This window comes from Somniosus microcephalus, chromosome 6 (genome assembly GCF_052327205.1).
Source record: "Somniosus microcephalus isolate GS21.2 chromosome 6, FLI_Smic_1.0, whole genome shotgun sequence".
NCBI classification, from domain to species: Eukaryota; Metazoa; Chordata; class Chondrichthyes; order Squaliformes; family Somniosidae; genus Somniosus; species Somniosus microcephalus.
Window position 1 is genome coordinate 123,186,707 of NC_140992.1, and position 27,019 is coordinate 123,213,725.

Consider the following 27,019-nt stretch of genomic DNA (forward strand, 5'->3'; position numbering starts at 1 on the left):
TAACAATAGCAGCATATCCTTCTATTCCTTTCTCCCTCATGTGTTTACCTAGCTTCCCTTAAATGCATACATGCACACAGTGTTTTTTTAAAGAAAAGTTGTAGCCTTGCCTGACCCCCCTGTACAGCTTTGTGCTAGAACTCCAAGACAGAGTGGCACCAGTATGAGGCTGTCCCACTGTCGGCTAATGTATGAGCGTTGACTGTTGCCACACCACAATGCTCACCTTTACTGACAATTCAATTCACCACCACCACCACCACCCCCCCTCCCCTGACCACCCCCCGCCCCCATCTCCCTCCCCATGAATCAACAGCATGCCATGTAACAGTGTTACTCTTAACTTTTTGTCAAGGATCACTCTCAGGAACACTGCAGCATCTTAAGTGATTGGCATGGGTCCAAATTAGGATGTGAACGGGACTCATAGGCACCTACAGAGGGCCACAGGTGAAGGAATTGCAGGCCCCGAATATCATGTTCCCTCAGGCAGAGAACGGGCTTTACTCAGATCTTTGGCAAGATCCAGAAACGGTTTTCAGTGCGATCATCAAGCAAAGTCGACAGAGCCTCAGCAAGAACTTACATTTATATAGCACCTTTAACTTAGAAGAACGTCCAAAGGGGCTTCAGAGAAACGTAATCAGACAAAACCAGACACGGGGCCATACAGTGTGACCTATCGTCCTTCCCTTGTAGGTTCTTCTCCACTTCCAAACACAACAGGGAGGACAATTCCCATTGGGAACTGGAGAGGAGGACATTAAAAACAATAAACAAATGATACAAAGGCTCATGAGAACCCAAGAAAAGTTTACCAGTGATTGAAATGTTATGAATTGCAGTTACAAACTTGCATACCTGAAAGGCGGGGAAAGCCATGCAGGGTCTGTAACATTTGCATATTGACTTATCATTGGCCCGCAGGCATTTGTAAGGAATACCTATTATATTCACATGTGATCACATGCTGAGTTGTCATTGGTCTGCAGGCATCTGTAAGGACTACTATTGTTTTGAAGACCCAGGCTAGGGGTCCTAATGCCAGGCTTTTTCCCACTGGTGCTGTATGAGTAAGATCACAGACCTAATGCTTAATAAAAGAGTTAAACTGTAATACACCGTTGTCCTGCAATTTATTAGTTTTATACAAAGTGTGTAAAACAAGACATGGTGTCAGAACAGGGATTTGAAATGGACATCGTTGGAGCTCCCTTGCTTCGAATGGATTGGGAATCTTTGAACTTACTTGGAGAATGGTGCAAGTTCAAGCAACACGTGTAGTTGATGTTCTCGGGTCCGCTGAAAAGCAAAGGGAAGGAAGAAAGATGCAGCGACCTACTCCTGTGGATCGGAGAAAAAGGGAGAGACATTTTTAACACATGGTCTCTCACCGCGGATGAAGCAAAGATACTGAAAAGTTATTTTGACCGTTTTGAATCATATGTGATGCCCAAGACAAATACGATATTCGCTAGGTACAAGTTTCAGGAGAAAGTACAAGGAGCTAGTGAGTCGTTTGAACAGTTCGTGACTGAGTTAAATCTGCTGGTAAAAGACTGTGAATATGCAGATAAGGATGAGATGGTCAGAGACCGCATCGTGTTTGGAATACATTCAGCTAAAGTGAGAGAGAAACTTTTGAATGTTGGGTCCGGGCTAAAGCTGGACAAAGCTATGGACATAGCTAGATCGCACGACATAGCCCAAGCACAGTTGAAAACCATAACCGGCACCACGAGCAGCTCACATGAACAGACAGTACACGCAGTTAATAGACACACACCAAAGAACACCGTCCAGAGAGCGTGTTTCAGAACAGAAAGAACAGAGAGTGTTCTAAAAATGAGCGACACAGACATAAAACGCTTCAAAAACTGTAGATATTGTGGAAACAAGATGCATGGAGAAAAGGAGCACTGCCCTGCCAAAGGAAGGCAATGTGCTAAATGTGGTAAACGGAACCACTTTGCTAAAGTTTGCAGGACTGTTTTCGGAATAACAGTACACACAGTGAGTGACAGCCAAATGCCAGATAGAGAGCCAAATGCAGAGGAACTGTTTATTGATTCTGTGTCACAGAAAAAACAGATTTCAGAGACTGAGCAAGCCTTTGCAGATATTGAGTTAGGAAAACAGGGCAAAGAGCTTAAGTTTAAACTAAACACTGGAGCTCAGGTTAATGTAATTCCTCTGAGTGAGTATCACAGCTTGAAGGATGAGTGTGAGCTACAGCCCACCTCACACAGACTGACCAGCTATGGGGGTGAGCAGCTCATTGTAAAAGGCACATGCGTGATGAAATGCAAGTACAAAGAAAGCGACATGATGTTGGACTTTTACATTGTTGACACTCGAGCACCTCCAGTGCTATGTCTAATGGCATGTTTAGACATGGACCTCGTCAAGCTAGTGCTATCACTGACAGCACCAGTTGAGAAGCAGTCATGGAGGAGATTGCTGATGTTTTCAAAGGAATTGGACTATTCCCAGGTGAATGCACTATTCACCTTGACCCAGCAGCAACCCCTGTGGTTTGCCCACCAAGAAGGATACCCCTTGCTCTACGTAGCTGCCTGAAGGAGAAGCTGCAGAGCATGGAGAATACAGAAATCATCGTCCGGGAAACAGAACCGACAGAGTGGGTCAACGCGTTAGTAGTGGTTGAGAAACCACGTACAGGCAAGCTCAGAGTCTGTCTCGACCCCAGAGATTTCAACAAGGCTATCAAACGCCCTCACTACCCTCTACCAACGCTAGATGACATCACACCCAAGCTAGTGGGAGCACGTTACTTCAGTGTAATGGACGCACGATCAGGATACTGGACTATGAAGCTCATGGAAGAATCATCTGAGCTAACAACGTTCAACACACCATTTGGACGCTACCGATTTCTGCGTTTACCATTTGGTCTTATCTCAGCTCAGGATGAATTCCAGCGGAAGATCAACGAAACCTATGAAGGCCTTGATGGAGCAGTCGCAATCATAGACAACATCCTCATCTATGGCAGGAATAGAGAGGAACATGACAGGAACCTCTGTGCGATGCTACAAAGATCACGGGAGAAAGGTATCCGGCTCAACCCCGAGAAAAGCATAATCGGATCCACTGAGATCAGTTATTTTGGGCATCGCCTCTCAACTGATGGCATTAAGCCGGATCCAGAGAGAATCTCCGCCATCAAGAAGATGGAGCCACCGAAAACCATGCAGAGCTAGAGACAGTACTAGGCATGGTTAACTACTTAGCCAAGTTTGCCCCGAGCCTCTCCGAAATCAATGCACCCATGCATCAGTTGCTCAAACAATCCAATGAGTTCCTGTGGGACAAACAACATGACACAGCATTTCAGAAAATGAAAGACCTAATCACCAGAGAACCAGGACCAGTTCTTGCCTACTTCGACCCCAACAAAGAGCTCAGACTACAAGTGGACGCGTCAAAGTACGGACTAGGCGCAGTATTACTGCAAGAAGGAAAGCCCATCGGCTACACTTCCAGATCTCTCACAGACAGTGAAATCAACTATGCTCAAATCGAGAAAGAGCTATATGCAATTCTGTTTGGATGTAAGCGTTTCCACCAGTACGTCTATGGCCGACAAGTCATTATGGAATCCGACCACAAGCCCCTCGAGTCAATCATGAGGAAACCACTAGCCGCAGCCCCACCAAGGCTACAGAGAATGATCCTTCAGCTACAGAAGTACGACTTCACAATCATTCACCGTCCAGGCAAAGATATTCCTGTCGCAGACACGCTCTCCAGAAAGTCTCTTAGCTACCAGGACAGCAGCCTCAGTGAAGGCATGGATATGCAGGTGCACATGGTGTACAACAGCTTACCTGTGAGTGACTCAAAACTGAAGGAGATCCGAGCAGGAACAGAGAAAGAGGCACAACTCACACTGCTGAGCAAAGTCATACATGAAGAATGGCCTGAGGAAAGGAGGAAATGCCCTCAGAGCATATCTGAATTCTGGAACCACAGAGACGAACTGTCACAAATCAACAGAATTGTCTTCAAAGGGGAGAAAATCATAATTCGTACCAGTCTCAGAGAAGAGATGTTGACAAAAATTCATGCTGGATATATGGGCATGGAAAAATGCAAACAAAGAGCACGTGACATTATGTTTTGACCCGGAATGTGCAAACACATTGAGGACATTGTCGGACAATGTTCCATTTGTCTAGAACGCCGCCCATCAAATGTCAAAGAGCCCATGATACCTCCCAGACAGGCCCTGGCAGGTCGCGGCAACGGATCTGTTCACATGGAACAACGAGGACTACATAGTGACTGTTGATTACTACAGCAGATTTTTTGAACTGGACAAGCTTCACAGCACCACATCTGCAGCTGTGATCCACAAGCTAAAGGCAGCCTTTGCCAGGCATGGCATTCTAGAAACTTTAGTCACAGACAATGGCCCCCAATACAAATCAAAAGAGTTCGAGTCGTTTGCCAAGGCATGGGATTTCACACATGTCACATCAAGCCCACATTACTCTCAAAGTAATGGCCTTGCTGAAAAAACTGTCCAGATTGCAAAAAAGCTCATGGACAAAGCCAAAGCGGACAAAAGAGACCCCTACATCAGTCTCCTTGAGTACCGCAACACTCCGGTTGACAACTTCAAGTCACCAGCACAGCTGTTGATGAGCCGCAGACTTCGCTCAATCCTTCCAAGCACCAACCAGCAGCTGCAGCCAGAGGTCGTCAGCTGCAAGCAAGTGCATGCAAAACGTGTACAGAGACAGCAACATCAAAAGAGATACTATGACAGGTCAGCTAGACTACTGCCGCCACTGCACAATGGGGAATCCGTCAGAATCCAGGAGCATGACTACTGGAAGCCAGCAGTCATCATCCAGCCAGCTGACACTGAGCGATCGTATCACGTCTGCACCCCAGAAGGACAGGTGTACCGCCGCAATCGCAGGCACCTCCTGAACACCAAGGAACAACACCGTCATTCCGACGAGAGGATCAGTTCAACAGAGTGTGATGAACAGAGCAATACACAAAACACATCATACTTACCTGAACCTAAACCTGAAACTGAATTGTTGACTGATTCAGGAGCATGCTCAGTTTCATACCACACAAGGTCGGGATGAGAGGTCAAGCCTAGAGTTATCCTTGACTTGTGAACTGTCAAAGGGTGTAGGCGGATCGCTGCCCTAAAAAAAACTGTACATCGTTATTGAAACATTGAGATGTTTTCAGTGCTAGTTAAATGCTGAGTTTACTTATATGTTTATGCTACCGAGAACATTATGTAGAAGAAAGGTTTAAAAGTAATGCATAACATTTTTCTTTTAAAAGAAAGCGGATGTAACATTTGCATATTGAATTATCATTGGCCCGCAGGCATCTGTAAGGAATACCTATTATATTCACATGTGATCACATGCTGAGTTGTCATTGGCCTGCAGGCATCTGTAAGGACTACTATTGTTTTGAAGACCCAGGCTAGGGGTCCTAATGCCAGGCTTTTTCCCACTGGTGATGTATGAGTAAGATCACAGACCTAATGCTTAAAAAAGAGTTAAACTGTAATACTCCATTGTCCTGCAATTTATTAGTTTTATACAAAGTGTGTAAAACAAGACAGGGTAGACATGTCCCCATGTTTAAATGAAACAGCCACTGCTTTTAGGCGGGGGATTTCCAATGCTCCTTCCTCTTGGGAATGATGCCAGGGGACAAAGTGGCTGGGGTTGTGGCCGGACCAGCTACCCGATGTATGCGGCAACAGCGGGCAGCGGGATGATCCAAGCCGCAGTTTTGGGACTCGTCACCTCCTCTTTGGCCGTGGTCTGTGGTTTTGTGATTGGCAGCACTGGAATCACCTTCAGTTTAAAAACGTTGAGAGCATTGCAATGACCCAGGACGACTTAATGCCACATCACGCCAATGGTCGCAGATTCGATTCACACTGCGTTCCATTCCAATTGGAGCTGTTGATGTTTCTTCCCTTGGAGAATAGTGGGAGGATTCTTAGGCTGATTAGCAGTCCAACAGGCTGCTACATGAACACTCCTTCCACACTGTAACCATCTTTACTCTTGCTGATAAGGCATTTAGTCCTATACAGCGGGAGGGTTTTATGGGCACCCACAACCCATACAATGAGGGGGGGGGAACTACCCACACCCACCGGACACAAGCATCCCACTGGATTTCAACCCAGAATTCAGAGCTCCGGTCTCCACTCACGCGACTGTCTGGAGTGGGGATCGAACCTTGCACCCTCTGACTCAGAGGCGGGAATGCTACCAAGGCTTGCTAATTGGAGGTGTGTTGAGCTGTGTCACTCAGCAGTGTGGAGGGAATATCAGAGTCGGCATCTCTGGCACCCCCTGGTGGCCATAAGGGTCATTGGCAGAGGCTTGGGGCCAGGTTCTGTGTGGACACCTTTTGGCTGCAGAAATGATGGAACGATGGACTGGCAGCAGTGTGGCAGAGGACGACTTCACTCGACACAATCCAGGCTTTTCAACTACTGAGCCCAGAGTGAAGACAGCAGAACTCCATATAAACATAATTATAATGTCCTGTGGGTAGCACTGTTGCCTCTGAGTCACAAGGTCATGGGTTCAAGTCCCACTCCAGAGACTTGAGCACAATAAAACTAGGTTGACATTCCAGTGCAGTGCTGAGGGAGTGCTGCACTGTCGGAAGTGCCAATTTTTGGATGAGACATTAAACTGAGGCCTTGTCTGCTCTCTCGGGTGGATATAAAAGATCCCATGGCACTATTTCGAAGAAGAGCAGGGGAGTTATCCCCGGTGTCCTGGCCAATATTTATCCCTCAACCAATGTAACAAACAGATTATCTGGTCATTATCACATTGCTGTTTGTGGGAGCTTGCTGTGCGCAAATTGGCTGCTGTGTTTCCTACATTATAACAGTGACTACACTTCAAAAGTAATTAATTGGCTGTAAAGCGCTTTGGGACGTCCTGAGGCCATGAAAGGCGCTATATAAATGCAAGTTCTTTTATTTGTGGCAGCCAAATCACACTTGAGATAGAGAATTGGATAAACAGACAGATAGAGAACTAGACAGAGACAAGTAGACAGACTATATATATAGACAGCCAGATAGAGATAGATAGAACTTGAAGACAGACAGACAACATAAATAGCTAGATAGAAAGAGATAGAATTACATAGAACGATAGTAAAATACTGCAGAGGCTGGAAATCCGAAATAACAACAGAAAATGCTGGAAAAACTCAGCAGGCCAGGCAACATCTGTGGAGAGAAAATAGAGTCAATGTTTCGGGTTAAACCCTTTGTCAAGAATTACATAGAGTTACATTGCGTCTACACCACAGAAACAAGCCATTCAGAGGCATTCTGAATCACAAGGTCCAAGCCGGTGTTTATGCTCCACACGAGCCTCCTCCCACCCTATTTCATCTAACCCTGTCAACATACCCTTCTATTCCTTACTCCTTCAACTTATCGAGCTTCCCCTTAAATGCATCTATGCTATTCAACTCAACAATCCTTGTGGTAGCAAGTTCCACATTCTAATCACTCTTTGGGTAAAGAAGTTTCTCCTGAATTCCTTATTGGATTTATTAGTGACTATCTTATGTTTAGTTTTGGTCCCCCCCACAAGTGGAAACATTTTCTCTACCTCTACCCTAGCAATCGTTTCAGAATTTTAAAGACCTCTATCAGGTCACTCCTCAGCCTTCTCTGAGCCCCAGCCTGTTCAATCTTTCCTGATGGGTATAACCTCTCAGTTCTGGCATCATCCTTGTAAATCTTTTTTGCACCCTTGCCAATGCTTCCATATCCTTTTAATAAGGTGGTGACCAGAGCTGTGCACAGTACTCCAAGTGTGATCTAACCAAGGTTCCGCACAAGTTTAACATAACTGCTCTACTATTCCATTCTAACCCCGTAGGAACCAAGCTCAGTGCTTTGCTTTTTTATGGCCTGGTTGACCTGGGACGCTACTTTTAGTGTTAGACGAGAGCTGATGCAGAGACACCAGATAGCTCGACAGATAGATAGGGAACAGAGAATATAACAGACAGATAGATATGGAAAGACACATACGAGTTGACACAGGTATCCTTTTGACTACAATGTGCAGCACAGGACATTAAAAACACATGAGCAGCCCCCTCCCCTGTTCAATTTCCATCCATAGACTACATCCGAGCCTTGTTCTAAAGCTGGTTCATATAATGCAGAGTCCAAAATATCAAATGTAAGGCAGAGAGCGGCGGGTTTTAAGAGACAAGTGCAGCGGCTGAACAATGGGGCGTTTGTTGGGGGCGGGTGGTGCTTTCAAGGAGGCTTCACAAGATTGTCAGGGCTAAGAATAGCGAGCCAATGGGCTGGCCGCTGCGGAGAGCCCGATCACTGAGCTGCGAGGACACGGCACAGGCAAGTGAAGCTGAACTCTAGTCACAACTGGCCAATACGTCTGGTCCTTTCCCAAAACCAGGAGCAGCAAGATTTGTTTTTTAAAAAAGGAACCACAGCCCAGGAGATCCCAGACTGTGCAGCTTTCCGCCTCCCAAGGATGATGCGCTAAACTTTCAAAAAAGTTCTTGCAACGAGGGAGGGAAATTAAAAAACAAACAAGACACTTTCTTTTGGACTTGGAGGAGAGGGGAAGCGTGTGCATCCTTGTACCTGCGATATGGAAATGAGCCCGAAGCAACTGAAGTGTGCCTTGGCTCTCGTGTTCCTGCTCAGTGTGTTTGGTGGGGTCCACCTGAGGAGCCCAAGTTGCCATGAAGTGCGCACCGCTTTCCAGCTCCGTCAGATCGGACCACTGAAGTTCGTGCCGGACTTTCCCGGGACAGGTTAGTTGGGGGGGGGGGGGGGGGGATAATCTCAAAGAGCATTTTAACTATCCTGTTTTTTTTTAAAAACTTCTACATACCTCACTCTTGCATTTTTAATTTTTTTTTTGCAAGACTACATTTTCAGTGTAATATTCCAATTGCATTTCCCCAAAAGGTTTGCAAAATCGTGGTTTTACATTCGGGGCAGTTGCGGATTTTCTGTAGATAACCCCTTATCTTCCCGAGGTGTCACTTTCCTATCTGTTCCCCGCAGATTTCTCGTTCCGCAACTGGTGACACTGACAGGGGTGGGGAGGGAGGTTAATTGGGGCAAACAGTGTGACCCCCGCCAGCCAAGTGATCAAGTGGTTGACAGTGACCGCCGACAGACGGAATAAATTATTGCAGGCAAGACTTCAATTTGCCCCAAGCCCTCTTGCACTGTGATTTATAAGAGTGTCACTCTCAGTCACGCATTATAGACTCCGGATGAGGAGGGAGAGAGGAGCAGGAGGAGAGAGGGGAGGAGGAAGGAAGAGGGGAGGAGGAGGCGGGAGAGAGGGGAGGAGGGGAGGAGGAGGGAGAGAGGAGGAGGGAGTGAGGGAGGGAGAGAGGAAGAGTGAGGGAGGGGATGAGGGAGAGAGGAGGAGTGAGGGAGGGGATGAGGAGGGAGAGAGGAGGAGTGAGGGAGGGGAGGAGGGAGAGAGGAGGAGTGAGGGAGGGGAGGAGGGTGGGTGGAGGAGAGAGGGAAGGAGGGTGGGAGGAGGAGAGAGGGAAGGAGGGTGGGAGGAGGAGAGAGGGAAGGAGGGTGGGAGGAGGAGAGAGGGAAGGAGGGTGGGAGGAGGAGAGAGGGAAGGAGGGTGAGAGGAGGAGAGAGGGAAGGAGGGTGGGAGGAGGAGAGAGGGAAGGAGGGTGGGAGGAGGAGAGAGGGAAGGAGGGTGGGAGGAGGAGAGAGGGAAGGAGGGTGGGAGGAGGAGAGAGGGAAGGAGGGTGAGAGGAGAGAGGGAAGGAGGGTGGGAGGAGGAGAGATTGAAGGAGGGTGGGAGGAGGAGAGAGGGAAGGAGGGTGAGAGGAGGAGAGAGGGAAGGAGGGTGGGAGGAGGAGAGAGGGAAGGAGGATGAGAGGAGGAGAGAGGGAAGGAGGGTGGGAGGAGGAGAGAGGGAAGGAGGGTGGGAGGAGGAGAGAGGGAAGGAGGGTGGGAGGAGGAGAGAGGGAAGGAGGGTGGGAGGAGGAGTGAGGGAAAGGAGGGTGAGAGGAGGAGAGAGGGAAGGAGGGTGGGAGAAGGAGAGAGGGAAGGAGGGTGCGAGGAGGAGAGAGGGAAGGAGGGTGGGAGGAGGAGAGAGGGAAGGAGGGTGGGAGGAGGAGAGAGGGAAGGAGGGTGAGAGGAGGAGAAGAAGAACAGGGAGCGAGGACAGGGAGGGATTGAGTAACCTGCAAATCGCCAATAATTATTCTGAATCCAGCCCAAGTTCTAATTATCAGTGAAGTCAAACGCGGAGTGGATCGAGTTTATTTACATTGCTGCTATCAGGGTCTGACATCGTTTTCTACCTTTCTAAACATAAACTCTTTAATTCAAAGCCAAGTCAATTCCAATGCCCTGACAATCGAATATTTTTTTAGCACTAAATCCCCATTGTGTTGCTTAATTCAAATGATTGGATATTTTCATTTTCTTTAGGCGGACTTTGCGATGCCAGGTGTGGATGTTTTTGCTCTGACTTTGCTCGGTACAGTTAGGCTTGTGGGAATTAAAGAGGAAGGCCTGAACTTTACCATCTGCGGGTGGCAAAAAAACCCCATGTAGGCGCATGATTTGGTCAATGCGACTCTCCTGCCTCACTGCGGCTGAAGAGTGGAGTGATTTCCAGCTCCCCTGCTCCATAACCATTTTTTCCTCTTCTCCTGATGGTGCTGACAGACTGTTGCTGGGGTATGTTGCTGTGGGCACTGGCACCTCGCCCCAAGTGGCCGTTCATTAGGCCTGGGGCCAGATGGCGAGTGTAGGCTGGCTATTCGACCACTGGGTGCTTCCTTGGTGAGCTTGCTGCTGTCATTATTGATGTTTGCACACTTCCCAGCAGGGGGCGCTGTACATCAATCAGGAGCAGGACCCCTTGCCTGAATCTTCCCACCCCCTCCCCTCCTCACCCCCACCCTCCCCTCCCCTCCACCCCCACCCCCACACCCTCCCCTAATTCGGAGCAGTTACAGTGATTCAGATCCGCTAACTAAGCACAGACTGAAGCTGGAGCCTGGGCCCTCCCTGCTCGGTGTGACTTAGTTTCACCCTGCATTAACCCAGGGGTCGGTGCGGGGGTTCCGAGCTTTATAGATGTCAAGTTTTGAACAAATATTTTGCTGCCGCAGTACTTTTGTGGAGAGTTAAGCGTTCAGTCTCGCCAGGGTCTGCCGGCACACCCACTTCCTACTCGCTGTGCGATTGACGGTCTTTGCCCATCCTGACACCTACTGGGGAAATTTTTCCATGTACTGTAATTGGAAACCTGACCAGCCTAGAACATTTCTCAAAGCTTTAAAAGTGTTTTTCTCCCCCGAACCGTTTTAAATCAGACTTTTATTGACACACTGGCAGTGAGTCAAATTGTCCCCACCTGTTTCGATGAATCGTAGAATCGTACAGCACCATTCGGCCCATCGTGCCTGTGACGGCTCTTTGAAAGAGCTATCCAATCAGTCCCACACCCTCGCTCTTTCAGGCAGTGCATTCCAGATCATAACAACTCGCTGCGTAATTTTTTTTTCTGAATTACCTTAAATCTGTGTCCTCTGGTTACCGACCCTCCTGCCAATGGAAACATTTTCTCCTTATTTACTCTAGCAAACCATTCATCATTTTGAACACCTCTATATTAAATCTGTGGTTGTGTGAAAGTCCTGGGACTATTTTGTTCGACAATAGGAGCCTTGCTGGCTGGGATCTGTGTTTGGCGCTCGGGGAGCCTCATGAACAGCGAGGGTGTAGCTCATGCGCTTCTTATATTGTTGTCCAAATCCAAGAGTTCGAGCATTGAATGGGGTACCAAGTGTCCTTTTTATTGCTTTTACCCAGTATATTTAAAATTTTATGGTTACAAGGATAAATATAGCCGGAGTAATTGTGGGGACACAGTGGTGCAGCTGGAGTGGGGGGAGAAGTTAGAGGGAAGGAGACAGGGCGCCTGCTATAGGTCGCAATCCAGTGACGCTTGCTGGAGCCCCTCACTCTGGACACTGAGTGAGGATAGGACATCGGCTGCGATGCCTCCTATAGTCTAATAGTCTGCAGACATTCAGGGAGAGTTTTCTGGGTTCATGCTGCTGGAAGGGGAGGGGGGAATGTTGGTTTAACACATTGGAAAATTGTGGGCATGTGGCCCAGGGTTTGGCAGTGAGGAGCTGGCAAATTGGCATCTTCAGTGTCATATTGGCATGTGTGAGAGGTTCTGGAAGGCCTGTGGAACTGAAAGAGTTGGTGCCATCAGTAGACAAGGAGAGAAAATTCCTTGTATATTAATGTACGGCAGCAGATTTTAAAACCCAACTGAGCTGAATGTACAGGACACCAGGTTACTGTAACATTTAGTGTTGATACTTTTGTAAAGATATATTGATTTTCATATTAAGAAAGATTTGCATTTATAGCGCACCTTTCACAACCTCACGACAACCCAAAGCCACCTTTTGAAGTGTAGTCACTGTTGTAATGTAGGAAATATGGCACAGCAAGCTCCCACAAGCAGCAATGTGAGAATGACTACATAATCTGTTTTAGTGATGTTGGATGAGAGATAAATATTGGCCCTGACAATAGTGCCATGGGATCTTTTACATCTACCTGAGAGGACAGACAGGGTCTCCGTTTGACGTCTCATCTGAAAGGCGGCACCTCCGACAGTGTAGCTCTCCCTCAGTACTGCACTGGAGTGTCAGCCTGGATTATGCGCGCAAGTCTCTGGAGTGGGACTTGAGCCCATAACCTTCTAACACAGAGGTGAGAGTGATACCATTGAGCCAGGGCAGACGCACCATGTTTAACATCTCATTCTTCCCACAGAGAAGATATTAGTTTGTGCCTGCCCTAGAGGAAACCGGTTTCACTCAGTGCCTGCAATTGATTTATGCCATTGTGACCTGGCGTTGACTCTTGAGACCATCACTTGGTGCCCCCCCTCAATGAGACCATCACTTGGTGCCCCCCTCAATGAGACCATCACTTCGTGCCCCCCCGCAATGAGACCATCACTTGGTGCCCCTCCTCAATGAGACCATCACTTGGTGCCCCCCCCCAATGAGACCATCACTTGGTGCCCCCCCTCAATGAGACCATCACTTGGTGCGCCCCTCAATGAGACCATCACTTGGTGCCCCCCCCCCCTCAATGAGACCATCGCTTGGTGCCCCCCTCAATGAGACTATCACTTGGTGCCCCCCCTCAATGAAACCATCACTCGGTGCCCCCCTCAATGAGACCATCACTTGGTGCCCCCCCCAATGAGACCATCACTTGGTGCCCCCCCCAATGAGACCATCACTTGGTGCCCCCCTCAATGAGACCATCACTTGGTGCCCCCCCTCAATGAGACCATCACTTGGTGCCCCCCCTCAATGAGACCATCACATGGTGCGCCCCTCAATGAGACCATCACTTGGTGCCCCCCCCCCCTCAATGAGACCATCGCTTGGTGCCCCCCCTCAATGAGACCATCACTTGGTGCCCCCCCCCAATGAGACCATCACTTGGTGCCCCCCCTCAATGAGACCATCACTTGGTGCGCCCCTCAATGAGACCATCACTTGGTGCCCCCCCCCCCTCAATGAGACCATCGCTTGGTGCCCCCCCTCAATGAGACTATCACTTGGTGCCCCCCCCAATGAGACCATCACTTGGTGCCCCCCCCAATGAGACCATCACTTGGTGCCCCCCTCAATGAGACCATCACTTGGTGCCCCCCCTCAATGAGACCATCACTTGGTGCCCCCCCTCAATGAGACCATCACATGGTGCCCCCCCTCAATGAGACCATCGCTTGGTGCCCCCCCTCAATGAGACCATCACTTGGTGCCCCACCCTCAAAGAGACCATCACTTGGTGCCCCCCCTCAATGAGACCATCACTTGGTGCCCCCCTCAATGAGACCATCACTTAGTGCCCCCCCTCAATGTGACCATCGCTTGGTGCCCCCCCTCAATGAGACCATCGCTTGGTGCCCCCACTCAATGAGACCATCGCTTGGTGCCCCCCTCTCAATGAGACCATCACTTGGTGCCCCCCCAATGAGACCATCACTTGGTGCCCCCCTCAATGAGACCATCACTTGGTGCCCCCCTCAATGAGACCATCACTTGGTGCCCCCCCTCAATGAGACCATCACTTGGTGCCCCCCCTCAATGAGACCATCACTTGGTGCCCCCCTCAATGAGACCATCACTTGGTGCCCCCCCACAATGAGACCATCGCTTGGTGCCCCCCCTCAATGAGACCATCACTTGGTGCCCCCCCTCAAAGAGACCATCACTTGGTGCCCCCCCTCAATGAGACCATCACTTGGTGCCCCCCCTCAATGAGACCATCACTTGATGCCCCCCTCAATGAGACCATCACTTAGTGCCCCCCCCAATGAGACCATCACTTGGTGCCCCCCTCAATTAGACCATCACTTGGTGCCCCCCCTCAATGTGACCATCGCTTGGTGCCCCCCCTCAATGAGACCATCACTTGGTGCCCCCCTCAATGAGACCATCACTTGGTGCCCCCCCTCAATGAGACCATCACTTGGTGCCCCCCCCATGAGACCATCACTTGGTGCCCCCCCTCAATGAGACCATCACTTGGTGCCCCCCCCCCAATGAGACCATCACTTAGTGTCCCCCCCAATGAGACCATCACTTGGTGCCCCCCTCAATGAGACCATCACTTGGTGCCCCCCCCCCAATGAGACCATCACTTGGTGCCCCCCCTCAATGAGACCATCACTTGGTGCCCCCCTCAATGAGACCATCACTTGGTGCCCCCCTCAATGAGACCATCACTTGGTGCCCCCCCTCAATGAGACCATCACTTGGTGCCCCCCATCAATGAGACCATCGCTTGGTGCCCCCCGTCAATGAGACCATCAGTTGGTGCCCCCCCTCAAAGAGACCATCACTTGGTGCCCCCCCTCAATGAGACCATCACTTGGTGCCCCCCCTCAGTGAGACCATCACTTGGTGCCCCCCCTCAATGAGACCATCACTTGGTGCCCCCCCTCAATGAGACCATCACTTGGTGCCCCCCCTCAATGAGACCATCACTTGTTGCCCCCCCTCAATGAGACCATCACTTGATGCCCCCCCTCAATGAGACCATCACTTAGTGCCCCCCCAATGAGTCCATCGCTTGGTGCCCCCCCTCAATGAGACTATCACTTGGTGCCCCCCCCTCAATGAGACCATCACTTGGTGACCCCCCCTCAATGAGACCATCACTTGGTGCCCCCCCTCAATGAGACCATCACTTGGTGCCCCCCCTCAATGAGACCATCACTTGGTGCCCCCCTCAATGAGATCTTCGCTTGGTGCCCCCCCTCAATGAGACCATCACATGGTGCCCCCCCTCAATGAGACCATCACTTGGTGCCCCCCCTCAATGAGACCATCACTTAGTGCCCCCCTCAATGTGACCATCGCTTGGTGCCCCCACTCAATGAGACCATCGCTTGGTGCCCCCCTCTCAATGAGACCATCACTTGGTGCCCCCCCAATGAGACCATCACTTGGTGCCCCCCTCAATGAGACCATCACTTGGTGCCCCCCTCAATGAGACCATTACTTGGTGCCCCCCCTCAATGAGACCATCACTTGGTGCCCCCCCTCAATGAGACCATCACTTGGTGCCCCCCTCAATGAGACCATCACTTGGTGCCCCCCCACAATGAGACCATCGCTTGGTGCCCCCCCTCAATGAGACCATCACTTGGTGCCCCCCCTCAAAGAGACCATCACTTGGTGCCCCCCCTCAATGAGACCATCACTTGGTGCCCCCCTCAATGAGAGCAGCACTTGGTGCCCCCCCTCAATGAGACCATCACTTGGTGCGCCACCCTCAATGAGACCATCACTTGGTGCCCCCCCTCAATGAGACCATCACTTGGTGCCCCCCCCTCAATGAGACCATCACTTAGTGCCCCCCCCAATGAGTCCATCGCTTGGTGCCCCCCCTCAATGAGACTATCACTTGGTGCCACCCCTCAATGAGACTATCACTTGGTGCCCCCCCCTCAATGAGACCATCACTTGGTGACCCCCCCTCAATGAGACCATCACTTGGTGCCCCCCCTCAATGAGACCATCACTTGGTGCCCCCCCTCAATGAGACCATCACTTGGTGCCCCCCTCAACGAGATCTTCGCTTGGTGCCCCCCCTCAATGAGACCATCACATGGTGCCCCCCCTCAATGAGACCATCACTTGGTGCCCCCCTCAATGAGACCATCACTTAGTGCCCCCCCTCAATGTGACCATCGCTTGGTGCCCCCCCTCAATGAGACCATCGCTTGGTGCCCCCACTCAATGAGACCATCGCTTGGTGCCCCCCTCTCAATGAGACCATCACTTGGTGCCCCCCCAATGAGACCATCACTTGGTGCCCCCCCTCAATGAGACCATCACTTGGTGCCCCCCTCAATGAGACCATCACTTGGTGCCCCCCCTCAATGAGACCATCACTTGGTGCCCCCCCTCAATGAGACCATCACTTGGTGCCCCCCTCAATGAGACCATCACTTGGTGCCCCCCCACAATGAGACCATCGCTTGGTGCCCCCCTCAATGAGACCATCACTTGGTGCCCCCCCTCAAAGAGACCATCACTTGGTGCCCCCCCTCAATGAGACCATCACTTGGTGCCCCCCCTCAATGATACCATCACTTGGTGCCCCCCCTCAATGAGACCATCACTTGGTGCCCCCCTCAATGAGACCATCACTTGGTGCCCCCCCACAATGAGACCATCACTTGGTGCCCCCCCTCAATGAGACCATCACTTGGTGCCCCCCCTCAAAGAGACCATCACTTGGTGCCCCCCCTCAATGAGACCATCACTTGGTGCCCCCCCTCAATGAGACCATCACTTGATGCCCCCCTCAATGAGACCATCACTTAGTGCCCCCCCCAATGAGACCATCACTTGGTGCCCCCCTCAATTAGACCATCACTTGGTGCCCCCCCTCAATGAGATCTTCGCTTGGTGCCCCCCCTCAATGAGACCATCACATGGTGCCCCCCCCTCAATGAGACCATCACTTGGTGCCCCCCCTCAATGAGACCATCACTTAGTGCCCCCCCTCAATGTGACCATCGCTTGGTGCCCCCCCTCAATGAGACCATCGCTTGGTGCCCCCACTCAATGAGACCATCGCTTGGTGCCCCCCCTTAATGAGCCCATCACTTGGTGCCCCCCAATGAGACCATCGCTTGGTGCCCCCCCCCCACAATGAGACCATCGCTTGGTGCCCCCCCCTCAATGAGACCATCACTCGGTGCCTCCCCTCAATGAGACCATCACTTGGTCCCCCCCCCTCAATGAGACCATCACTTGGTGCCCCCCCTCAATGAGACCATCACTTGGTATCCCCCCTCAATGAGACCATCACTTGGTGCCCCCCCCCAATGAGACCATCGTTTGGTGCCCCCCCTCAATGAGACCATCACTTGGTGCCCCCCTCAATGAGACCATCACTTGGTGCCCCCCCCAATGAGCCCATCGCTTGGTGCCCCCCCTCAATGAGACCATCACTTGGTGCCCCCCCTCAATGAGACCATCACTTGGTGCCCCCCCTCAATGAGACCATCAATTGGTGCCCCCCCTCAATGAGACCATCACTTGGTGCCCCCCCCTCAATGAGACCATCGCTTGGTGCCCCCCTCAATGAGACCATCGTTTGTTGCCCCCCCTCAATGAGACCATCACTTGGTGCCCCCCCTCAATGAGACCAGCACTTGGTGCCCCCCCTTCAATGAGACCAACACTTGGTGCCCCCCCTGAATGAGACCATCACTTGGTGCCGCCCTCAATGAGACCATCACTTGGTGCCCCCCCTCAATGAGACAATCACTTGGTGCCCCCCTCAATGAGACCAGCACTTGGTGCCCCCCCTCAATGAGACCATCACTTGGTGCCACCCCTCAATGAGACCATCACTTGGTGCCCCCCCTCAATGAGACCATCACTTGGTGCCCCCCTCAGTGACACCATCACTTGGTGCCCCCCCTCAATGAGACCAGCACTTGGTGCCCCCCCTCAATGAGACCATCACTTGTTGCCCCCCTCAATGAGACCATCACTTGATGCCCCCCCTCAATGAGACCATCACTTAGTGCCCCCCCAATGAGTCCATCGCTTGGTGCCCCCCCCTCAATGAGACCATCACTTGGTGACCCCCCCTCAATGAGACCATCACTTGGTGCCCCCCCTCAATGAGACCATCACTTGGTGCCCCCCCTCAATGAGACCATCACTTGGTGCCCCCCTCAACGAGATCTTCGCTTGGTGCCCCCCCTCAATGAGACCATCACATGGTGCCCCCCCTCAATGAGACCATCACTTGGTGCCCCCCCTCAATGAGACCATCACTTAGTGCCCCCCCTCAATGTGACCATCGCTTGGTGCCCCCCCTCAATGAGACCATCGCTTGGTGCCCCCACTCAATGAGACCATCGCTTGGTGCCCCCCTCTCAATGAGACCATCACTTGGTGCCCCCCCAATGAGACCATCACTTGGTGCCCCCCCTCAATGAGACCATCACTTGGTGCCCCACTCAATGAGACCATCACTTGGTGCCCCCCCTCAATGAGACCATCACTTGGTGCCCCCCCTCAATGAGACCATCACTTGGTGCCCCCCTCAATGAGACCATCACTTGGTGCCCCCCCACAATGAGACCATCGCTTGCTGCCCCCCCTCAATGAGACCATCACTTGGTGCCCCCCCTCAAAGAGACCATCACTTGGTGCCCCCCCTCAATGAGACCATCACTTGGTGCCCCCCCTCAATGAGACCATCACTTGATGCCCCCCTCAATGAGACCATCACTTACTGCCCCCCCCAATGAGACCATCACTTGGTGCCCCCCTCAATTAGACCATCACTTGGTGCCCCCCCTCAATGAGATCTTCGCTTGGTGCCCCCCCTCAATGAGACCATCACATGGTGCCCCCCCCTCAATGAGACCATCACTTGGTGCCCCCCCTCAATGAGACCATCACTTAGTGCCCCCCCTCAATGTGACCATCGCTTGGTGCCCCCCCTCAATGAGACCATCGCTTGGTGCCCCCACTCAATGAGACCATCGCTTGGTGCCCCCCCTTAATGAGCCCATCACTTGGTGCCCCCCAATGAGACCATCGCTTGGTGCCCCCCCCACAATGAGACCATCGCTTGGTGCCCCCCCCTCAATGAGACCATCACTCGGTGCCTCCCCTCAATGAGACCATCACTTGGTCCCCCCCCCTCAATGAGACCATCACTTGGTGCCCCCCCCTCAATGAGACCATCACTTAGTGCCCCCCCCAATGAGTCCATCGCTTGGTGCCCCCCCTCAATGAGACTATCACTTGGTGCCACCCCTCAATGAGACTATCACTTGGTGCCCCCCCCTCAATGAGACCATCACTTGGTGACCCCCCCTCAATGAGACCATCACTTGGTGCCCCCCCTCAATGAGACCATCACTTGGTGCCCCCCCTCAATGAGACCATCACTTGGTGCCCCCCTCAACGAGATCTTCGCTTGGTGCCCCCCCTCAATGAGACCATCACATGGTGCCCCCCCTCAATGAGACCATCACTTGGTGCCCCCCCTCAATGAGACCATCACTTAGTGCCCCCCCTCAATGTGACCATCGCTTGGTGCCCCCCCTCAATGAGACCATCGCTTGGTGCCCCCACTCAATGAGACCATCGCTTGGTGCCCCCCTCTCAATGAGACCATCACTTGGTGCCCCCCCAATGAGACCATCACTTGGTGCCCCCCCTCAATGAGACCATCACTTGGTGCCCCCCTCAATGAGACCATCACTTGGTGCCCCCCCTCAATGAGACCATCACTTGGTGCCCCCCCTCAATGAGACCATCACTTGGTGCCCCCCTCAATGAGACCATCACTTGGTGCCCCCCCACAATGAGACCATCGCTTGGTGCCCCCCTCAATGAGACCATCACTTGGTGCCCCCCCTCAAAGAGACCATCACTTGGTGCCCCCCCTCAATGAGACCATCACTTGGTGCCCCCCCTCAATGATACCATCACTTGGTGCCCCCCCTCAATGAGACCATCACTTGGTGCCCCCCTCAATGAGACCATCACTTGGTGCCCCCCCACAATGAGACCATCACTTGGTGCCCCCCCTCAATGAGACCATCACTTGGTGCCCCCCCTCAAAGAGACCATCACTTGGTGCCCCCCCTCAATGAGACCATCACTTGGTGCCCCCCCTCAATGAGACCATCACTTGATGCCCCCCTCAATGAGACCATCACTTAGTGCCCCCCCCAATGAGACCATCACTTGGTGCCCCCCTCAATTAGACCATCACTTGGTGCCCCCCCTCAATGAGATCTTCGCTTGGTGCCCCCCCTCAATGAGACCATCACATGGTGCCCCCCCCTCAATGAGACCATCACTTGGTGCCCCCCCTCAATGAGACCATCACTTAGTGCCCCCCCTCAATGTGACCATCGCTTGGTGCCCCCCCTCAATGAGACCATCGCTTGGTGCCCCCACTCAATGAGACCATCGCTTGGTGCCCCCCCTTAATGAGCCCATCACTTGGTGCCCCCCAATGAGACCATCGCTTGGTGCCCCCCCCCCACAATGAGACCATCGCTTGGTGCCCCCCCCCTCAATGAGACCATCACTCGGTGCCTCCCCTCAATGAGACCATCACTTGGTCCCCCCCCCTCAATGAGACCATCACTTGGTGCCCCCCCTCAATGAGACCATCACTTGGTATCCCCCCTCAATGAGACCATCACTTGGTGCCCCCCCCCAATGAGACCATCGTTTGGTGCCCCCCCTCAATGAGACCATCACTTGGTGCCCCCCTCAATGAGACCATCACTTGGTGCCCCCCCCAATGAGCCCATCGCTTGGTGCCCCCCCTCAATGAGACCATCACTTGGTGCCCCCCCTCAATGAGACCATCACTTGGTGCCCCCCCTCAATGAGACCATCAATTGGTGCCCCCCCTCAATGAGACCATCGCTTGGTGCCCCCCTCAATGAGACCATCGTTTGTTGCCCCCCCTCAATGAGACCATCACTTGGTGCCCCCCCTCAATGAGACCAGCACTTGGTGCCCCCCCTTCAATGAGACCAACACTTGGTGCCCCCCCTGAATGAGACCATCACTTGGTGCCGCCCTCAATGAGACCATCACTTGGTGCCCCCCCTCAATGAGACAATCACTTGGTGCCCCCCTCAATGAGACCAGCACTTGGTGCCCCCCCTCAATGAGACCATCACTTGGTGCCACCCCTCAATGAGACCATCACTTGGTGCCCCCCCTCAATGAGACCATCACTTGGTGCCCCCCTCAGTGACACCATCACTTGGTGCCCCCCCTCAATGAGACCAGCACTTGGTGCCCCCCCTCAATGAGACCATCACTTGTTGCCCCCCTCAATGAGACCATCACTTGATGCCCCCCCTCAATGAGACCATCACTTAGTGCCCCCCCAATGAGTCCATCGCTTGGTGCCCCCCCCTCAATGAGACCATCACTTGGTGACCCCCCCTCAATGAGACCATCACTTGGTGCCCCCCCTCAATGAGACCATCACTTGGTGCCCCCCCTCAATGAGACCATCACTTGGTGCCCCCCTCAACGAGATCTTCGCTTGGTGCCCCCCCTCAATGAGACCATCACATGGTGCCCCCCCTCAATGAGACCATCACTTGGTGCCCCCCCTCAATGAGACCATCACTTAGTGCCCCCCCTCAATGTGACCATCGCTTGGTGCCCCCCCTCAATGAGACCATCGCTTGGTGCCCCCACTCAATGAGACCATCGCTTGGTGCCCCCCTCTCAATGAGACCATCACTTGGTGCCCCCCCAATGAGACCATCACTTGGTGCCCCCCCTCAATGAGACCATCACTTGGTGCCCCACTCAATGAGACCATCACTTGGTATCCCCCCTCAATGAGACCATCACTTGGTGCCCCCCCCCAATGAGACCATCGTTTGGTGCCCCCCCTCAATGAGACCATCACTTGGTGCCCCCCTCAATGAGACCATCACTTGGTGCCCCCCCCAATGAGCCCATCGCTTGGTGCCCCCCCTCAATGAGACCATCACTTGGTGCCACCCCTCAATGAGACCATCACTTGGTGCCCCCCCTCAATGAGACCATCAATTGGTGCCCCCCCTCAATGAGACCATCACTTGGTGCCCCCCCCCAATGAGACCATCGTTTGGTGCCCCCCCTCAATGAGACCATCACTTGGTGCCCCCCTCAATGAGACCATCACTTGGTGCCCCCCCCAATGAGCCCATCGCTTGGTGCCCCCCCTCAATGAGACCATCACTTGGTGCCCCCCCTCAATGAGACCATCACTTGGTGCCCCCCCTCAATGAGACCATCAATTGGTGCCCCCCCTCAATGAGACCATCACTTGGTGCCCCCCCCTCAATGAGACCATCGCTTGGTGCCCCCCTCAATGAGACCATCGTTTGTTGCCCCCCCTCAATGAGACCATCACTTGGTGCCCCCCCTCAATGAGACCAGCACTTGGTGCCCCCCCTTCAATGAGACCAACACTTGGTGCCCCCCCTGAATGAGACCATCACTTGGTGCCGCCCTCAATGAGACCATCACTTGGTGCCCCCCCTCAATGAGACAATCACTTGGTGCCCCCCTCAATGAGACCAGCACTTGGTGCCCCCCCTCAATGAGACCATCACTTGGTGCCACCCCTCAATGAGACCATCACTTGGTGCCCCCCCTCAATGAGACCATCACTTGGTGCCCCCCTCAGTGACACCATCACTTGGTGCCCCCCCTCAATGAGACCAGCACTTGGTGCCCCCCCTCAATGAGACCATCACTTGTTGCCCCCCTCAATGAGACCATCACTTGATGCCCCCCCTCAATGAGACCATCACTTAGTGCCCCCCCAATGAGTCCATCGCTTGGTGCCCCCCCCTCAATGAGACCATCACTTGGTGACCCCCCCTCAATGAGACCATCACTTGGTGCCCCCCCTCAATGAGACCATCACTTGGTGCCCCCCCTCAATGAGACCATCACTTGGTGCCCCCCTCAACGAGATCTTCGCTTGGTGCCCCCCCTCAATGAGACCATCACATGGTGCCCCCCCTCAATGAGACCATCACTTGGTGCCCCCCCTCAATGAGACCATCACTTAGTGCCCCCCCTCAATGTGACCATCGCTTGGTGCCCCCCCTCAATGAGACCATCGCTTGGTGCCCCCACTCAATGAGACCATCGCTTGGTGCCCCCCTCTCAATGAGACCATCACTTGGTGCCCCCCCAATGAGACCATCACTTGGTGCCCCCCCTCAATGAGACCATCACTTGGTGCCCCACTCAATGAGACCATCACTTGGTGCCCCCCCTCAATGAGACCATCACTTGGTGCCCCCCCTCAATGAGACCATCACTTGGTGCCCCCCTCAATGAGACCATCATTTGGTGCCCCCCCACAATGAGACCATCGCTTGCTGCCCCCCCTCAATGAGACCATCACTTGGTGCCCCCCCTCAAAGAGACCATCACTTGGTGCCCCCCCTCAATGAGACCATCACTTGGTGCCCCCCCTCAATGAGACCATCACTTGATGCCCCCCTCAATGAGACCATCACTTACTGCCCCCCCCAATGAGACCATCACTTGGTGCCCCCCTCAATTAGACCATCACTTGGTGCCCCCCCTCAATGAGATCTTCGCTTGGTGCCCCCCCTCAATGAGACCATCACATGGTGCCCCCCCCTCAATGAGACCATCACTTGGTGCCCCCCTCAATGAGACCATCACTTAGTGCCCCCCCTCAATGTGACCATCGCTTGGTGCCCCCCCTCAATGAGACCATCGCTTGGTGCCCCCACTCAATGAGACCATCGCTTGGTGCCCCCCCTTAATGAGCCCATCACTTGGTGCCCCCCAATGAGACCATCGCTTGGTGCCCCCCCCCACAATGAGACCATCGCTTGGTGCCCCCCCCTCAATGAGACCATCACTCGGTGCCTCCCCTCAATGAGACCATCACTTGGTCCCCCCCCCTCAATGAGACCATCACTTGGTGCCCCCCCTCAATGAGACCATCACTTGGTATCCCCGCTCAATGAGACCATCACTTGGTGCCCCCCCCAATGAGACCATCGTTTGGTGCCCCCCCTCAATGAGACCATCACTTGGTGCCCCCCTCAATGAGACCATCACTTGGTGCCCCCCCCAATGAGCCCATCGCTTGGTGCCCCCCCTCAATGAGACCATCACTTGGTGCCCCCCCTCAATGAGACCATCACTTGGTGCCCCCCCTCAATGAGACCATCAATTGGTGCCCCCCCCTCAATGAGACCATCACTTGGTGCCCCCCCCTCAATGAGACCATCGCTTGGTGCCCCCCTCAATGAGACCATCGTTTGTTGCCCCCCCTCAATGAGACCATCACTTGGTGCCCCCCCTCAATGAGACCAGCACTTGGTGCCCCCCCTCAATGAGACCATCACTTGGTGCCCCCCTGAATGAGACCATCACTTGGTGCCGCCCTCAATGAGACCATCACTTGGTGCCCCCCCTCAATGAGACAATCACTTGGTGCCCCCCTCAATGAGACCAGCACTTGGTGCCCCCCCTCAATGAGACCATCACTTGGTGCCACCCCTCAATGAGACCATCACTTGGTGCCCCCCCTCAATGAGACCATCACTTGCTGCCCCCCCTCAATGAGACCATCACTTGGTGCCCCCCCTCAATGAGACCAGCACTTGGTGCCCCCCCTCAATGAGACCATCACTTGGTGCGCCACCCTCAATGAGACCATCACTTGGTGCCCCCCCTCAATGAGACCATCACTTGGTGCCCCCCCTCAATGAGACCAGCACTTGGTGCCCCCCCCCCTCAATGAGACCATCACTTGGTGCCCCCCTCAATGAGACCATCACTTGGTGCCCCCCCTCAGTGAGACCATCACTTGGTGCCCCCCTCAATGAGACCATCACTTGGTGCCCCCCCTCAATGAGACCATCACTTAGTGCCCCCCCTCAATGTGACCATCGCTTGGTGCCCCCCCTCAATGAGACCATCACTTGGTGCCCCCCCTCAATGAGACCATCGCTTGGTGTCCCCCCTCACCCTGGGTGTATTTTATTTGCTCCCACACTTGCTTTGTTTCTCTCTTCTTTCCACTCCATGTAAACTCTCCAAAATCAGACCCATTCAATGGGCTTATACCTCTCTCTAACTCTGTTATGAAATGTTTGGATATATTTCTCACATTTTTCTAGGGCTTCTTTGGGCTATTCCTCCCTTTTTTAAGTGCCTTTTGTTGCCGGCATAAGGAATAAAAAGATCGTAAAACCAAAGAAAGGACTTGCATTTATATAGCGCCTTTCACCACATCAGCATGTTCCCAAAGCGCTTTGCAGCCAATGAAGTTATTTTGAAATGTAGCCACTGTTGTAATGTAGGGGAATTCAGCACCCATTTTGCGCACAGCAAGCTCCCACCAACAGCAATGTAATAATGACCGGATAATCTGTATTCAATGATTTTGGTTGAGGGATAAATGTTGGCCAGGACACCGGGGAGATCTCACTTGTGCTTATGTGGAATAGTGCCATGGGATCTTTTACATCCACCTGAGAGGCTTGATGGGCCCTCAATTTAACATCTCATCTGAGAGACAGCGCCTCCACCAGTGCGGCACTGAGGTGTCAGCCTAGATTAATGAGCTCAAGCATCTGGGGTGTGAATGGAACCCACCACTTTGTGATGCGAGGCAGGAGTGTTACCAGCTGAGCCAAGGCTGGAAGTGGGATTGTGATCATTTGGTGAAGACTCCCTCTCACTGACTGCTGTTTCCCTCCCTCGGTGCCTGCCCACGGCAAAACAGTTGCGTTCAAGGATTCTCTGTGGTCTGTGTGACAGTAAACCAACAGGTTACAGCACTCTCAGCAAGGTTTTGGAAAGCCTTGAAGAGTTCATGGGCAGGGCTGTCCAATTATGAGGCCTGAGACATTCCATTTCTATTGGATGGAATTCTCGGACCTTGACCTGTGTTCTGGTGATTATAATCCATGATTCTATCTCTTTACGATCAGGACCACTGGTTAATAGTAACTGAGCAAATGGCTCCGTTATTGCAGGGAAATTCTGGGAGTGAATTGAGTGATTGAGTCTATTTTATTTTTAGGGTGGCTTTGTTATCGTCAGGGTTTTGTTGGCATTTATGATCGGTTTTCCAGGCAGATTTTCTCAGGAAACTCCCAGCTCAAATTCTGCCAGGTTAGCAACCACCACAGGTTCTTAGTGCTGCAGACCCCATGCCTTCTGCGGTTTAAAGCCTTATCGGGCACTGACTATGCTGTTGCCCAAAGTCTCCTTGGGCACTATGCGTCTGTGGTGCAAAGCCCTGTCGTACTGTACCTGCTATGGTGTAAAGGCTTGTCATACTGTACCTGCTGTGGTGCAAAGCCCTGTCATACTGTACTTGCTGTGGTGTAAAGCCCTGTCGTACTGTACCTGCTGTGGTGTAAAGCCCTGTCGTACTGTACCTGCTGTGGTGTAAAGGCTTGTCATACTGTACCTGCTGTGGTGTAAAGGCTTGTCATACTGTAGCTGCTGTGGTGTAAAGCCCTGTCGTACTGTACTTGCTGTGGTGTAAAGCCCTGTCGTACTGTACTTGCTGTGGTGTAAAGCCCTGTTGTACTGTACCTGCTGTGGTGTAAAGCCTTGTCGTATTGTACCTGCTGTGGTGCAAAGCCCTGTCATACTGTATTTGCTGTGGTGTAAAGCCCTGTCATACTGTATCTGCTGTGGTGTAAAGCCCTGTCATACTGTACTTGCTGTGGTGTAAAGCCCTGTCGTACTGTACTTGCTGTGGTGTAAAGCCCTGTCGTACTGTACTTGCTGTGGTGTAAAGCCCTGTTGTACTGCACCTGCTGTGGTGTAAAGCCTTGTTGTATTG

At 52.5% G+C, this 27,019-nt stretch overlaps 1 protein-coding gene across 2 annotated transcripts in view; it reads left to right on the plus strand.

Annotated features, from left to right (window-relative positions):
• Window positions 1-8,356: 8,356 nt before the first annotated feature.
• LOC147116053 (glypican-5-like) overlaps window positions 8,357-27,019 on the plus strand; it is a 1,060,675-nt gene continuing 1,042,012 nt past the window's right edge. The window contains exon 1 of one of the 2 annotated variants that reach the window (XM_085990764.1): window positions 8,357-8,850. In XM_085990764.1, the coding sequence (XP_085846890.1) occupies window positions 8,685-8,850 (166 nt within the window). In that variant the 5' untranslated portion in view covers window positions 8,357-8,684. The remainder of the gene's footprint in view (window positions 8,851-27,019) is intronic. The other variant, XM_085990765.1, reaches the window with a different exon arrangement.